Source organism: Sapajus apella, unplaced genomic scaffold, assembly GCF_009761245.1.
Source record: "Sapajus apella isolate SASKATOON/1434 unplaced genomic scaffold, GSC_monkey_1.0 scaffold79, whole genome shotgun sequence".
NCBI classification, from domain to species: Eukaryota; Metazoa; Chordata; class Mammalia; order Primates; family Cebidae; genus Sapajus; species Sapajus apella.
Window position 1 is genome coordinate 1,810,715 of NW_022437019.1, and position 13,346 is coordinate 1,824,060.

Below are 13,346 nucleotides of genomic sequence, written 5' to 3' on the forward strand. Positions count from 1 at the left end.
TCAGGTGGTGCAAGCTTTTCAGGGCTTATCTGCAAGGGTCACCCCTGGGTGTCATGACCCGTTCGGTATTTTGTGGCACTGCAGACTTCAGAGGCAATGTGTCTGAGACCAGAACTTCAAATTCTTTTCACATTTCCTTCCCTGAAAAATCCAAGGGGACTTCTTATCTATAACAGGTGAACTGGGCTGCTAAGCCTTGTCTGTGTCTGCGAAGCCTCCTCTGACCTCCTAGGGGAGGTTATGGGTCCCCCTTGTGCTTCCACAGAGTTCTGGTCACACCTATAACTCTGTGTTGTAATTGCCTGCTTATTTGTGGATCTTCCCAAATAGGCTGTGGGTAGGACAGAACCTAGTCACTGTTGTGTCCCCAGCTCCTGGCACAGTGCCTGCCAAACAGGAGGTGCTCAGTAAATAGGTGTGGAATGAAAAAACAAATGAATAAGCATGGCCCAACATCAGGGCCAGGCATCCTGTGCTTTCACGTGCCCCTGAAACATCAAGTAAAACAGCCAAATGATGGTGCTAGGACAGTGTCCAGGAGGACACCTGGAATCTTCCCACGGTCACTGCCGAAGAAGCCAAGGCAGAGGTACAGGAGGATGCACAAAGAGTGAGAAGGCAGGACTCCTGACGTCCACACCCGTCTGACCAGGGGCTGGATGAGTCTGACCTTCTGGCCGGGGTATCCCTACCCTACCCGAGGCCTGAGTTTTCTCCCTCATCCATGCCAGGTGAGCTGTGTGACGAGGTGATCAACCACTGTGTGCCTGAGCTGAACCTCTGTCAGCATGAGGCCAAGTGCATCCCCCTCGACAAAGGATTCAGGTAAGACCTGGTCTCGTGCCCCCAGCACAGAGTCCATGAAAACTCTACCTCTAACAATCTAGGTTTTAGGCAGTCTCTGGTCTCTGCACGCTCTGTCATGTGCTTCTCTGTATCTCTGATTCAGCCATGATCTAATTCTCTCAGTCTCTTTTTCCCTGTGTGTGCCTCTGTGTCTCTGTAGATAGACAAGTAGGTAGGTAGGTAGGTAGACAGAATGAGAGAGGAAGCGCTGCTCTTTCTCTTCCCTGCCCCTTCTTTCTTGCGTCTCCTCTCCCACCAACTTCCCAATGCTCTCAGCATATCCCTCCTTTCCAGAGCTAAAGATGTAGAGCCATTCCACTGCGGAAGCAGAGTCTAAAGAGTATTTGGTCACCTTCTCCGTGTGCAGCCTTCACAGTGCTCTGCCCCTCCAGGCTACAGCAAGTTTCTCAGTTTATGCACCTGTTGCAGGGGAAGGAGGCAGGAGCACTGTGGTCTAGCAGCATGGCCATTGGTGGAGCTGTCTCCATGGTGAGCAGCAGAGCCAATAGGAGCCAGGGGAGCCTGTAAGCAGCCCTAAGGGTGGATGGAGAGGCTGCCTCGGGAGAAAGCCATCCAGCTCTTGAAACTGAGGATCCAATGGCACTCCTGGGAAGTCCCTCCCAGGCCCTGTACTCACCTCTTCCTTTCACCTTCTTCATGAAAAGTTTTGCCCTTGCCTCTTCTAGAGAAGATCATGCGACCCTTGAGACCAGGGCTTTTCTGACATCGAGAGTGAGATCCTGGAACCCTGTAGCCAAAAACTTTCTTTGCGACCCCAGTGCTGCCTTCTACACACAGCTGCCTCCCTCTTCTCCCCAGCAGTCTGTCCAACACCAAGGGGAAGCCGCTAGCTGCTAGTACCAAGGAGTCAGGGTTTTGGGAAACAGGCAGTCTAGGGCAACTGGGGAGACCCCAGGATAGACTCTCAGCAGACCCCAGAAATGACCCTACTGAGCCTCGCCTAGGGATGAGGGCCCTGGGCCCAGAGCTCCATGCCTGTTCTGATGAGTCTTTAAGGAGAATGCCCACCAATGGCATCTCCAGCCTCGGGGGCAGGGGGGCAGAAGCTCATGCTCTAGGTCTCAATGGGACAGACTCATCACCCAGAGTCTGTCCTGTTCCCAGTCACAGGGCAGAGAGCTCTCACATTCTGGGGGTGTTTGCAACTATGATTCTATATAGCAAAACTTAGAACTTCAGGGAACCTCAGGATCCCAGAAAGCCCAATCACAGAATCTTAGAAATTTAGAATTGTAGGATCTCTGAAACTTGAACTTGTGAGCTCTTAGAATCCTAGAATCTAAGAAGCAGGAGTTCTAGTTGTTGCCCCCAGCCAGCCCGCCCATCAGTCCACAGATCTTAATTGTGTCGAGTGCAGTGGGGATTGTAAGATGGTTTTGATTCCTCTCCTCAAGGCCCTTGCCATGAATCTAGGGGAGGAACATTTGACACTGAGCAAACATTTAGGAAAGAAGGAAGTTCTAGGCCCCACGATTCTGGCTATGTTGCTGGGGTTCTAAGGAAGGCATTGCCTGCTGGAGCAGAGAAGCAGCTCCTCCCTTTTAGGAGTGGAATGTGGGTAACCCTTGACTGTGGGTGGAATTTGGATGGGCTGAGACAAGGAAGGAGGGCCCCACTGGGGGAAGAAGAGACAAGTAAGTAAGGGTGAGAGGAGGACATGAGCATGTCTTCCTTTTTTATTTTCGCATCACAAGCCTAGAGCTTATCGCCAGGGGAAATGCAAGAGGCTCTGGTTTTGCTGGATGAGACCAGAGGAAGCTTCAGCCCTTCCCTATGCCTACACCATCCCCATCCATCTCATCTGCCCTGTGTCCCCTCAGATATGCCAGGGACTTTTAGGCGGTCGAGTTAACTGAGTACAAAGGTCAGAGATGCCTCCCAGGACTTCCCTGCCACTCCCACCACCCGAATTTGACTTCAGTTTACAGCTGATCTGTACCAAGTATGGGATACTGTGAGGGGGCAGGGAAGAATGAAGGGATGTTTAAAATGCAAACCTGAACTCAAAGCAGAGCAGGCCAGGCTGGCAAGCAGAGTGCTTAGGGCATGCCTGGGAAGGGGCAGGGAATGGGGGTCCGCCTATGGAGAGGAGATAAATTGCCTCTTGGCAGAGCAGACAGCAAGCTCAGAAGACACAGGTTTGCACCAGCACTGGTCAGAAGCGGTCTAGGGGGCCAGCCTGGCCAACATGGCGAAACCCCATCTCTACTAAAAATACAAAAATCATCCAGGTGTGGTGGTGCACGCCCGTAATCCCAGCTGCTCAGGAGGCCGAGGCAGGAGAATCGCTTGAACCTGGGAAGTGAAGGTTGCAGTGAGCCGAGATCACACCACTGCACTCCAGCCTGGGCGACAGAACGAGACTGTCTCCAAAAAAAAAAAAAAAAAAAAAAACACGGTCTAGGGTGCAGGTGTGGAGTTGGGATGCTGGAGAGCTAACACTGCCAGGTTTCAATGATCCCCAGAAGTTAGTACTAAAAACCTCACTCTGTATTGTAACCAAAGTCCCTTGAGTTCTAAGACAATATAGGAAAGAAGGAAATCTACCTGAGAAGCCTAGTATTTGGTGGTTAAAAAAAAAAAAAAAAGATAAAGAAAAAAAAAATGAAATCGGTCTAGCTTTCATAATCTTGAGATACTTTATTTATATGTGATGTCATTATCTTGAGGAGGTCTACTGGCCAGCTCAATAACGTTAGTTTTTTATTAAAATGTGTTTAAATCAAAAATTATTCTTCCAATACAACATTTTATCATTTTATCCCCCTTGTCTGCATCACCAAACAATTCATATCATATGGCAGCCTATAGGGATATTAGCCAAAGGGATACACAGTCAGGGCGACCTTTGCCCAAGTGTGAAGATGTTTATCCTTGGAGTTCTCCTTGTACACTCTTGCAATGAGGTCTCAGTGATGGGCAGATAGTACCTGTCCATAATACTGAAAATCACAATAGCCAAAAGAAAGATCACAATGACTAGCATGTACTGCTGACTTATTCTTTGTCAGGCAAGGTGTATTATCCAACATCCAACAGTCCCTGAATGTAGAAACTCATTGACATTTTATGAGGCTCAGAGAGGCGACACAAGCCACCTCCATACACACATAGAAAGGGGTGGGGCTGTGAATCAGTCTGGGCCTGACTGATTTCTCAGCTAAATGCAGAGACTCCAGCTGTCCTGGAACCAAGGACAGCATTCAGTTACTCCTCCTTTTGCAGAATCAATAGACCCAACACATATTAAAATGCATAAACCTTACACTTTAACTAGAAGAAAGATAAAGGCAAGCATTTGAGAACAACAGGGAACACAGGAGATAGCATTAGCTGCCTCTCTTTAGTCAATGGAGAGATATTATATAGGTTCTCCCTACCAGAGGTTCTTGAACCAGCAGCATCCGCATCACGGGGCGCCTGCTAGGAATGCTAGTTCCCAGGCCCAAGGCAGACTCCCTGAATCAGAAGATACATTGTAACAAGATCCCTGGGTGTTTTGTATGCTCATTAAAGTTTGAGACTTGCTGGTATGGAAAGGGCTGTAGCATTTAAAAAGAAGAATAACGTAAACACGTTTGCCTCCAGACCTCCACTGGTTAGTCTGACAGTGAGAATAGCTAACCTAATTCCTAATAAAGACCTCATCGGTAGCCTTGAAGTCCAGGCTTAAAATATTGGATTTTATCTTGTAAGTATTGGCAGCTATCGTTGCCTTGGAGAAAGTCAAATCGCTTAAGTTGCTCTGCAGCTACTTTTTAGAATTCAGGAGACACGCAGATGCCTACCAGGGCCAAGTTTAACACAGTAGCAGAAGTAGACATGGTAGTATATTAAGCATGTGCCCCTTGAAGTCATTCTCACTGTGTTTCCTTGAAAGACTCTGGTTGAACATGTAAGCAGCAACAGGTTATGTATTTCAAATTTGCCATTCAAATAAGTCAAGGTGAACTGGTCAGATCTTAGCGGATTTCAGTTTTTGAGCACAGGCCCAGTAAGTCCTCAGTTTCTGGAACTTGTTCCAGTCAAGGACAAGTCGCCCCGTCCATGTCTTACCTGGCTATGAATCTACGGCCTGCATCATGCTCTGCCAACTCCAGCAATGCCAGTGGGGTTGCCACTTGAGGATTCCACCCACTTCTATTTAGGAGAAGGGAGGAGAGGGATGAGGGAGGACCCTCCCTTTGCCCTGAATCTTCCGCGGGCTGCTTATCAACCTAAGAGTTCAGAGAGCTTGCTTCCCCTCCACCCTCACCTCCCTGCCTGTGTCGCCTCCCTGCCTGTGTCACCTCCTTCTGCCTGTCACCTCCTTCTGCCTGTGTCACCTCCCTGCCTGTGTCACCTCCCTGCCTGTGCCACCTCCTTCTGCCTGTGTCACCTCCTTCTGCCTGTCACCTCCTTCTGCCTGTGTCACCTCCCTGCCTGTGTCACCTCCCTGCCTGTGTCACCTCCTTCTGTCTGTGTCACCTCCCTGCCTATGTCACCTCCTTCTGCCATGCCTCCACCTCCTCTGACTTAGATAGGTTGTGGCTATTGTTTTTACCCTGCCCACTAGAATTCAGCTGTTGGGCCCAGAAAGGTACACAGGCTTTGCAGGAGGAAGCAGCACCAGTAAGCATTTGCTTTTATGTGCCTGTGGGTGCACCCAAGCCCCTGTGACTCAGCCCCTCCGTGCCTTCATGTCTGTTTCTATGGTAGAATTTTGGTTGAACGTTGCCCCAGACAGAGAGCCCTAGAGATGCATGCTTCTGGCCCACACTCAGGGAGGCCAGGTTTTAGCTGGGGAAGCTTCCTCTGGCCAGGTTTTAAACCTTGGCTGGAAGGGTGATGATGGAACTGCTGGCGTACCATTCTTCTGGGAAGGGCCAGATTGGTGTGCAAGACCCAGGGCGGAGCAGGCGTTCCCATCCTGTTGCCCAGGTAATATAAGCCACTTATTAAGGCAGAAGAGATTTTGCCTTTCTCATCCTGGTCTGAATCTCAGAGTGCAAACAGTATCATATCCCTCTTCATTTATCTTCTACATATCACACTGAATATTAATGTCTATCTAGTGCACTACACAGTATCATTTCATCATTTGTATCATCTTTAAATTGTATCATTTTTAAAACAACCATAAGAGGCGAAGTTATTTATCAATTGCATTTAAAGATGAAGAAACTGAAACACAGAGAGTTAATGAGTGACTGATCCACTTAGAACAGTTTCTGACATGCAAGTGTAAACTAAGTATTACCACTCAATGGGGGCATGGGGGTCCTCAGGGAAGTGCCTGCAGCACTCTGCCCTCTGGTTTCTTCCTTGCAATGGAATATGGTAGACCCTCCCTTACAGGGTCCTGGGAGGCCTCAATGAGAACTCAGTGGAAGGGGCTTAGCACAGTGCCTGACCCAAAGGAAGGACCAAACTGAACATCAGTTTCATATAGCAAGTAGCAGATCCAAGCCAAAAGCTGGATGAGTCAACCCTGTGTTCCTCACCCTGGCTCCGGACCACAAGACTCACCCCACTGTGAAGGGAACAAAGGCCATGGGTCACCAGGGAAACCTGCTGTGGAGCCAGGCTTTGCAGAGCCCAAGGGAACTTGGGTAGATAGAAGAGATGGGGAGAGGCCACCTGCTGAGGGGGGCCGGAGAGTGACTGCCTGGAAGCTGGCCCTGCCTCGAGGAACAGTCTTGCCTCTGCCTGTGTTCCAGGTGTGAGTGTGTCCCTGGCTACAGTGGGAAGCTCTGTGAGACAGACAATGATGACTGTGTGGCCCACAACTGCCGCCATGGGGCCCAGTGCGTGGACGCAGTCAATGGCTACACATGCACCTGCCCCCAGGGCTTCAGGTAAGACAGGAGGGCACCTCAGGAAGAAGACAGCCTGGGCCAGGTGGCAGGGGCTGGCGCTGACTGGCTAAGGCAGCCAGGGTGGAAACCCAGGCCCAGGTGGCCATAGCCCTGGTTCTGGGTGGTTCCTTGATTCCCCTGACACCTTTGCAGTCCTTACATGTCCCCATGAGGGAACTAGAGCCGGTACTGGTGATCCCACTTTGTTGATGGGAGAAGAGCTACTTGTGGCAACTCCATGTGAAAGCTGGGCTTAGATTCAGCTCACATAATGAATGTCAAGCTTGGGTAGGATGACGTCTGATGGAAGACACCACCATCTTGAAGCCCAGCTTGCAGGGTGGAGGTAACCACATAGCCACACTGACCAAAATCTTTCTAGGTTGGAGAACAAACATGATGGTTCCTCAGTGGTAACCTCTATTCTACTTCTATTGAATATTTTCAACGGAATGTTGACTTTTTTAACAGAATGTTGAATAATTTGATGACTCTAGATGCTTTATATAAGTGGACTCATACAGCACTTGTCCTTTGTCAGGCTTATTTCACTTAATATGATGTTCTCAAGCTTCATCCATGCTATTGGATATGTCCGAATTCCCTTTGTTTTTACTGCTGAAGAATGTTCCATTGGACAGATAGGCTACATTTTGTTTATCCATTTACATTTCCATGGGTGAGAATGTGCCGTTTTAAGCAATCACCCCCAGGCAATTCTGATGACACTGAAATGTAGGGACCTCTGCTCAAGTCCAGCTCCATTATTTTATTTCTTGGAGACGGAGTCTTGCTCTGTTCTCCAGGCTGAACTCTCTCACTCCTGTGCTCAAGCAGTCCTCCCCCATAACTGGGACTATAGGCTCGTGCCACTGTGGCTGCCCCAAACTCTCTTATCTTAAAAATGGGAAATCTGGGACTTAGAGAAGGAAAAGCTCTTGCCCTAGTTAGCGGCAGGGCTGAAACTAGCCCCTGGAACTAGTGTTACTTCCCACCTCACTCCACCGCTCTACCCAAGGTTCTCTGGCCTGAGTAACTGTGATTGTCTCCTCTCGGCCATTCTCCTATCTTCCTCCCGGTTCTCTCCCCCTGCTTCCAGTGGACTCTTCTGCGAGCACCCCCCACCCATGGTCCTGCTACAGACCAGCCCGTGTGACCAGTACGAGTGCCAGAACGGGGCCCAGTGCATCGTGGTGCAGCAGGAACCCACCTGCCGCTGCCCACCAGGCTTCGCCGGCCCCAGATGCGAGAAGCTCATCACTGTCAACTTCGTGGGCAAGGACTCCTACGTGGAACTGGCCTCCGCCAAGGTCCGACCCCAGGCTAACATCTCCCTGCAGGTGCGTCCCACCCTGCCCTGCCCTTAGAAGGACCTCAACACGCCCCAAGCTCTGATTGTTCGGAAAATTGCTGGAATGCCCCATCTTAGCAGTAAAGCACCATCAGGGACAACACTCAACTTGAGGACACCTGAACCAACTCATTCAGAGAGTTCTGTAGATAACTCCTGACCAGCTCTCACTGCAAACTGCAGCCCCCACTTCCAGCCTCATTCACTCATTCCTCCAGAAAATATTCATTCAACTATTGTACGCCAGACACTGTGCCACAGAACTCAGATTCAATTCGAGACAGACAAAACTTGTCTGAGGCAAAATGGCAAGGACAGGGACAGCGGCAACCCTGGGGGCTGTGGGAGCACATAGGAGAGGCAGTGATCACAGCCTGTGGAGGAGAATCAGGGAAGGCTCCCCAGAGGCAGTGATCACAAAGCTGAGATCTGAAGGGTGAACAGGAGCTTGCCTGATGAAGTGTAAAAGGGTGGTTGGGCCTGAGGGGACCGGAGAAGAACAGAAGTTGGGGGGTGTCCACATCTGGGGCTTATGGAGAAATCAGCTTGCAGCAAAGGTCCAGAGGAATGGAAAATCATTTAGCACAAACCAAGTTCTTTTCTAACTTCTCCCAGGCTCCTTACCTGTAGATGAAGCACATTTATTCCAAACTGCATTTCTGGGCAACATGAATATTATTCTGGAAGGGGGGTTGGCAGGGAAGGTGTAGTACAGACAAAGAACAGGCCCCTGCCTGCAGGTTTGCTGTGGAGAAGGAGCCACCTGGGTTGGGCATTTCTGGGTGCTACTGGGCACTAACTAGGGCTCTGGCCTTTTTTTTTGGTTATGGCCCCATTAGCTCAGGTTTAAACCTTGGCTCGTGGGCTTATGGAGAAAATACCTATTCAACAAAGATCTATTTGGTACCTATATATGCCAGGCATTATTCTAGACACAGAAGTTGTAGAAGTGCACAAAAACTTCAAACTGCCTCACCTTGTGAAGCTTGCAGCCCAGTGCACAGGCCTCTGAGATAAGGGTTGACCATGGGCACAAACAAGGAGGAGGCTCGGGCTGTCATCACCCACTCCTGCCTTCCACCCTCAGTCCCACCCACCCAGGCTAGTCAGGACAGCTCCCAGTGCCCCCCGCATCTAGATGTCCTCTCAAACTTACCTGCTTCACACCCCATTCCTCAGGCCAGACGTATCAGGTGATGGGGACCCATCCACTAATCCAAGAATCTCATTCCCGGTGGCTGGCTGTGAGTGCAACTTCTGAAACCAGTGACTTTCAGCCTTGGCAATACTTTAGAATCACCGAGAGAACTTTTTAAATCATCTTTAGCCAGGTGTAGTGGCTCACGCCTGTAATCCCAACAATTTGGGAGGTGGAGGCGAGTGGATCACCTGAGGTTAGGAGTTCGAGACCTGACTGGCCAACATGGTGAAACCCTGTCTCTACCAAAAGTACAAAAATTAGCTGGACATGGTGGTGTGTGCCTGTAATTCCACCTACTTGGGAGGCTGAGGCAGGAGAATAGCTTGAATGCAGGAGGCAGAGGTTGCGGTGAGCCGAGATCATACCACTGCACTACAGCCTGCGCAACAGAGCAGGACTCTGTCTCAAAAAACTAAATAAATAAAAAAATAAAATTATCTTTGCCTGGGGCCCACCTGCAAGAGATTCATGTGTAGCTGGTCTGGGGTAAAGTCTAGACACTGGCATTTTTTTAATTCCCCAGATGACTCTTAGCACAGTGCCTGGTTCCTAGCAAACATTGAATTAATGATCATTTTTAGCATTTTCTTTATATCTCTTATTATTCAACCAGGCACAGTGCCTCATGTCTGTAATCCCAGGACTCTGGGAGGCCAAGGTGGGTGAATCATTTTAGGTCAGGAGTTTGAGACCAGCATGGTCAACATGGTGAAATCCTGTCTCTACTAAAAATACAAAAATTAGCTAGGCATAGTGGTAGGCACCTGTAGTCCCAGCTACTTAGGAGGCTGAAGCACCAGAAACGCCGGAACCTGGGAATGGAGGCTGCAGTGAGCCGAGATTGCGCCACTGCACTCCAGCCTGGGCCAAGATTCTGTCTCAAACAAACAAACCAAAAAAAAAAACCCTTATTGTTCCACTTTATACAGAGACACAGAGGCCAAAGAAGGGCTGGGACTTGGATGGAATCATGTTGTACACCAGAGGGAGAGGGCAGATTAGAGCTCGGGCCTCCTGACACCATAAATACATGAACTTAGTGGTGCATAGTAGGTGCTCAGTAAGAATGTGTTGAACTGGTTTGCTCAGTCAGCACTTGCTGAGGTGTAAGTCCAGGCCTTACCTTCTGGGGATTTACCTACTAGATGGAGGAGGAAAGATGGATGTGAATTTAGACCCAGCACAGATTCAGAAGCTGCTGCCTGGAAGAGGGTTCTGTGAGATGAGCAGGGGAGGTTCAGTCTCAGGTAAGCCCTGACTAATACGCCCTGGCTGCTTTCTCCAGGTGGCCACCGACAAGGACAACGGCATCCTTCTCTACAAAGGAGACAACGACCCCCTGGCGCTGGAGCTGTACCAGGGCCACGTGCGGCTGGTCTACGACAGCCTGAGTTCGCCTCCAACCACAGTGTACAGGTAAGGGCCTGCTCCCTCCTGACCCACCGTGTGTTCCTCCACATCCTCCTGCCTCTGGGCCTGGGACTCAGAAGGGAGACCCTAGGGATCTCAGGTGTCCCTTCTCCTGGCCTCTACCATGCATATGCTCACGCACACACACCTCCTCCTCGCAGGGTGGTGGGTGGGAAGGAGAAAAGTGGTATCAGAGGAAGAGGCTGAGGCAGGCAGGCCGGTGGAGGGGAGGTGACACCTCATCACCATAAGATAAATGGGCAGCTGGCCACTGTGTGGGAGTGCGTGCTGCAGTGAGGACAAGGCTGCTTAATGAGGTGCCCTTTTCAAAATGTCATCTTAATCTTTTATTATTTTAAGAAAGACAACAGGGGACAATTAGCATGCAACTCAAGGGGAAGAAACTCAAGGGCATTGAGGGAGCAGGGCCACTCCGTAGGTGACTTTCAAATCGTTCTACAGGGCAGCTTTTCCTAAACTTCAGCCTCTCCAGCAGCTTGTGCATGAACGGAGTGGCAGCTGGACTTTCACTTCACATGCTGCCTTACGGCAACTTTCAACTGCTCACTTTTTTTTTTTTTTAGATGGAGTCTTGCTTTTTTGCCCAGGCTGGAGTGCGGCATAGCAATCTCAGCTCACTGCATCCTCCGCCTCTCGGGTTCAGGTGATTCTCCTGCCTCAGCCTCCCTGGTAACTAGGATTACAGGCACCTGACACCACACCTGGCTAATTTGTGTATTTTTAGTAGAGATGGGGCTTCACCATGTTGGTTAGGCTGGTCTCGAACTCGTGATCAGGTGCCCCGCCCACCTTGGCCTCCCAAAGTACTGGGATTACAGGTGTGAGCCACTCCACCTGGCCAACCGCTCACTTTTTGAATGTAGCTGCTCCTTACGGAATTATCATCTGGAGAGTCACAGATATGCTAGTTGGGTATGTTAGATTTTTTTCCGCTTCTCAGTAATAAATACTAAATAACTATTAAAAGTTATAAATATTTTTATAATAGTTATAAAAATGACTACTAAAAGTTAAAAATGTCTGTTACACCTCAAATCACGTCAAACTACCAGTAGAAGTAGAGCCAAGCCTTATGGAAGCCACAGTACAAAAGAGAGGCCACACTGTCCCCTCGGAGGCAAGAGCACATTTCACAGGGATTGGTGAGGAACTGCAACTTTGAGACTTTTTTATCTCTGTTAACTAAATCTTTTCTTCCATTAAAATTTTATATAGAGGCCCCACTTCTGTAATCCCAGCACTTTGGGAGGCTGAAGCGATTAGATCACAAGGTCAGGAGTTCAAGACCAGCCTGACCAATATGCTGAAACCCCACCTTAATTCAAATTACTAAAATTAGCCAGGCATGGTGGCGCATGCCTGTAGTCCCAGCTACTCGGGAGGCTGAGGCAGGAGAACCACTCGAACCTGGGAGGGGACGTTGCAGTGAGCCAAGATCATGCCACTGCACTCCAGCCTGAGTGACAGAGTGAGACTCCATCTCAAAAAAAAAAAAAAATTATATTGAACTTAAGAATCATAAATACATAGAAGCAAGACCACCCTGCAGGGTTGGAGGGAACAAAGATTCCCCCTCCACACACACTGTAATCAAGGCCCCTGATAAATCATCCAACAAACCCAGTTTGAAAGCCATTAGCTTAAAGCAGTGGTTCTCAAAGTGTAGTCCCCGAGGCAACAGTACCAGCATCGCCTGCGGGCATGATAGATATGCACATTTTCAGGCTGTACCACAGAACTACTGAATCCGAAACCCCAGGGGTTAGCTCTGACACCCCTGTGCTTCAGAGGGCCTTCCAGGTGATTCTGGTGCACAAGTCTCAGAAGCACCCGTTTCCACAGGAAAACCTCCTGCAGAAGGAGTGGTCTGAGTTGGGCCTTGAAGAAAGGGAAGAACTTGTGAGAGCAGAGGGAACAGGTGGGCAAGCCATGCTGGGAGAATGGCAAAGACAGACAAGGGGCAAGGAAAAGGGCGTTGACCAGAGTGGGAGGCTCCTGGTGGAGGGTGGGTAAAGACCAGCCAGGTTAGGACAGTCAGGCACAGCAGACACCAGAAGAAAGAGCTCACCCCCATGGTCTTCCTAGAGTCTGGGCTGCTTAGCCTCTGTGTCCCTGGAGCCATGGGTCCTGGGCCAAGTGGAGAGGACAGAGAGCCAAGGAGGCAGGGCCAGGGCAGCCTGTGAAGTATTTGCTGTCACATAAATCCAGATGAAAACAAGTGATTCAGCCTCTTCGGTTCCCCCCACCAGCACCACCATGTAATGTGAGCAATAGCAGGATCTACCTCCTAGGGCAGTCAGATGATTGAAGTAACTTTGGAGGAAGCACTTGGCAAATTAAGCCTTTTCAAGGACAGAAGGTGAAAGCCAGGCTTCCAGAAGCAGCTGAGCCCTACCCTGAGCTGGGGGCCTTCCCAGGCAGAGCCCAGCGTTTGCCCTCTGCTGACGTTAGCTGTCAAGGCTAGTGATTTGGTAAAGGGCCGGTATGGGTGGTAGGAATGTCGCAGCACCATGCTGAGTTAGGAAATGGAAGGTCAGAGAATTGCGTGTCCGGAAGCTGCTGTTAGGGAGCCTTGAGGCTGAGCAGGTAGGTGGCCCTGGAGAGATGCCAGGCTCTGTCTTAGCCATGGGGAGACCAAGTTAAGGATGTCCAGGCATTC

At 49.8% G+C, this 13,346-nt stretch overlaps 1 protein-coding gene across 3 annotated transcripts in view; it reads left to right on the forward strand.

Annotated features, from left to right (window-relative positions):
• Positions 1–13,346, forward strand: part of SLIT3 (slit guidance ligand 3) — a 627,018-nt gene that overhangs the window by 598,861 nt on the left and 14,811 nt on the right. For all 3 annotated transcript variants that reach the window (XM_032252688.1, XM_032252689.1, XM_032252690.1), the window contains 4 exons: positions 732–825; positions 6,567–6,704; positions 7,804–8,044; positions 10,542–10,672. In XM_032252688.1, the coding sequence (XP_032108579.1) occupies positions 732–825; positions 6,567–6,704; positions 7,804–8,044; positions 10,542–10,672 (604 nt within the window). The remainder of the gene's footprint in view (positions 1–731; positions 826–6,566; positions 6,705–7,803; positions 8,045–10,541; positions 10,673–13,346) is intronic.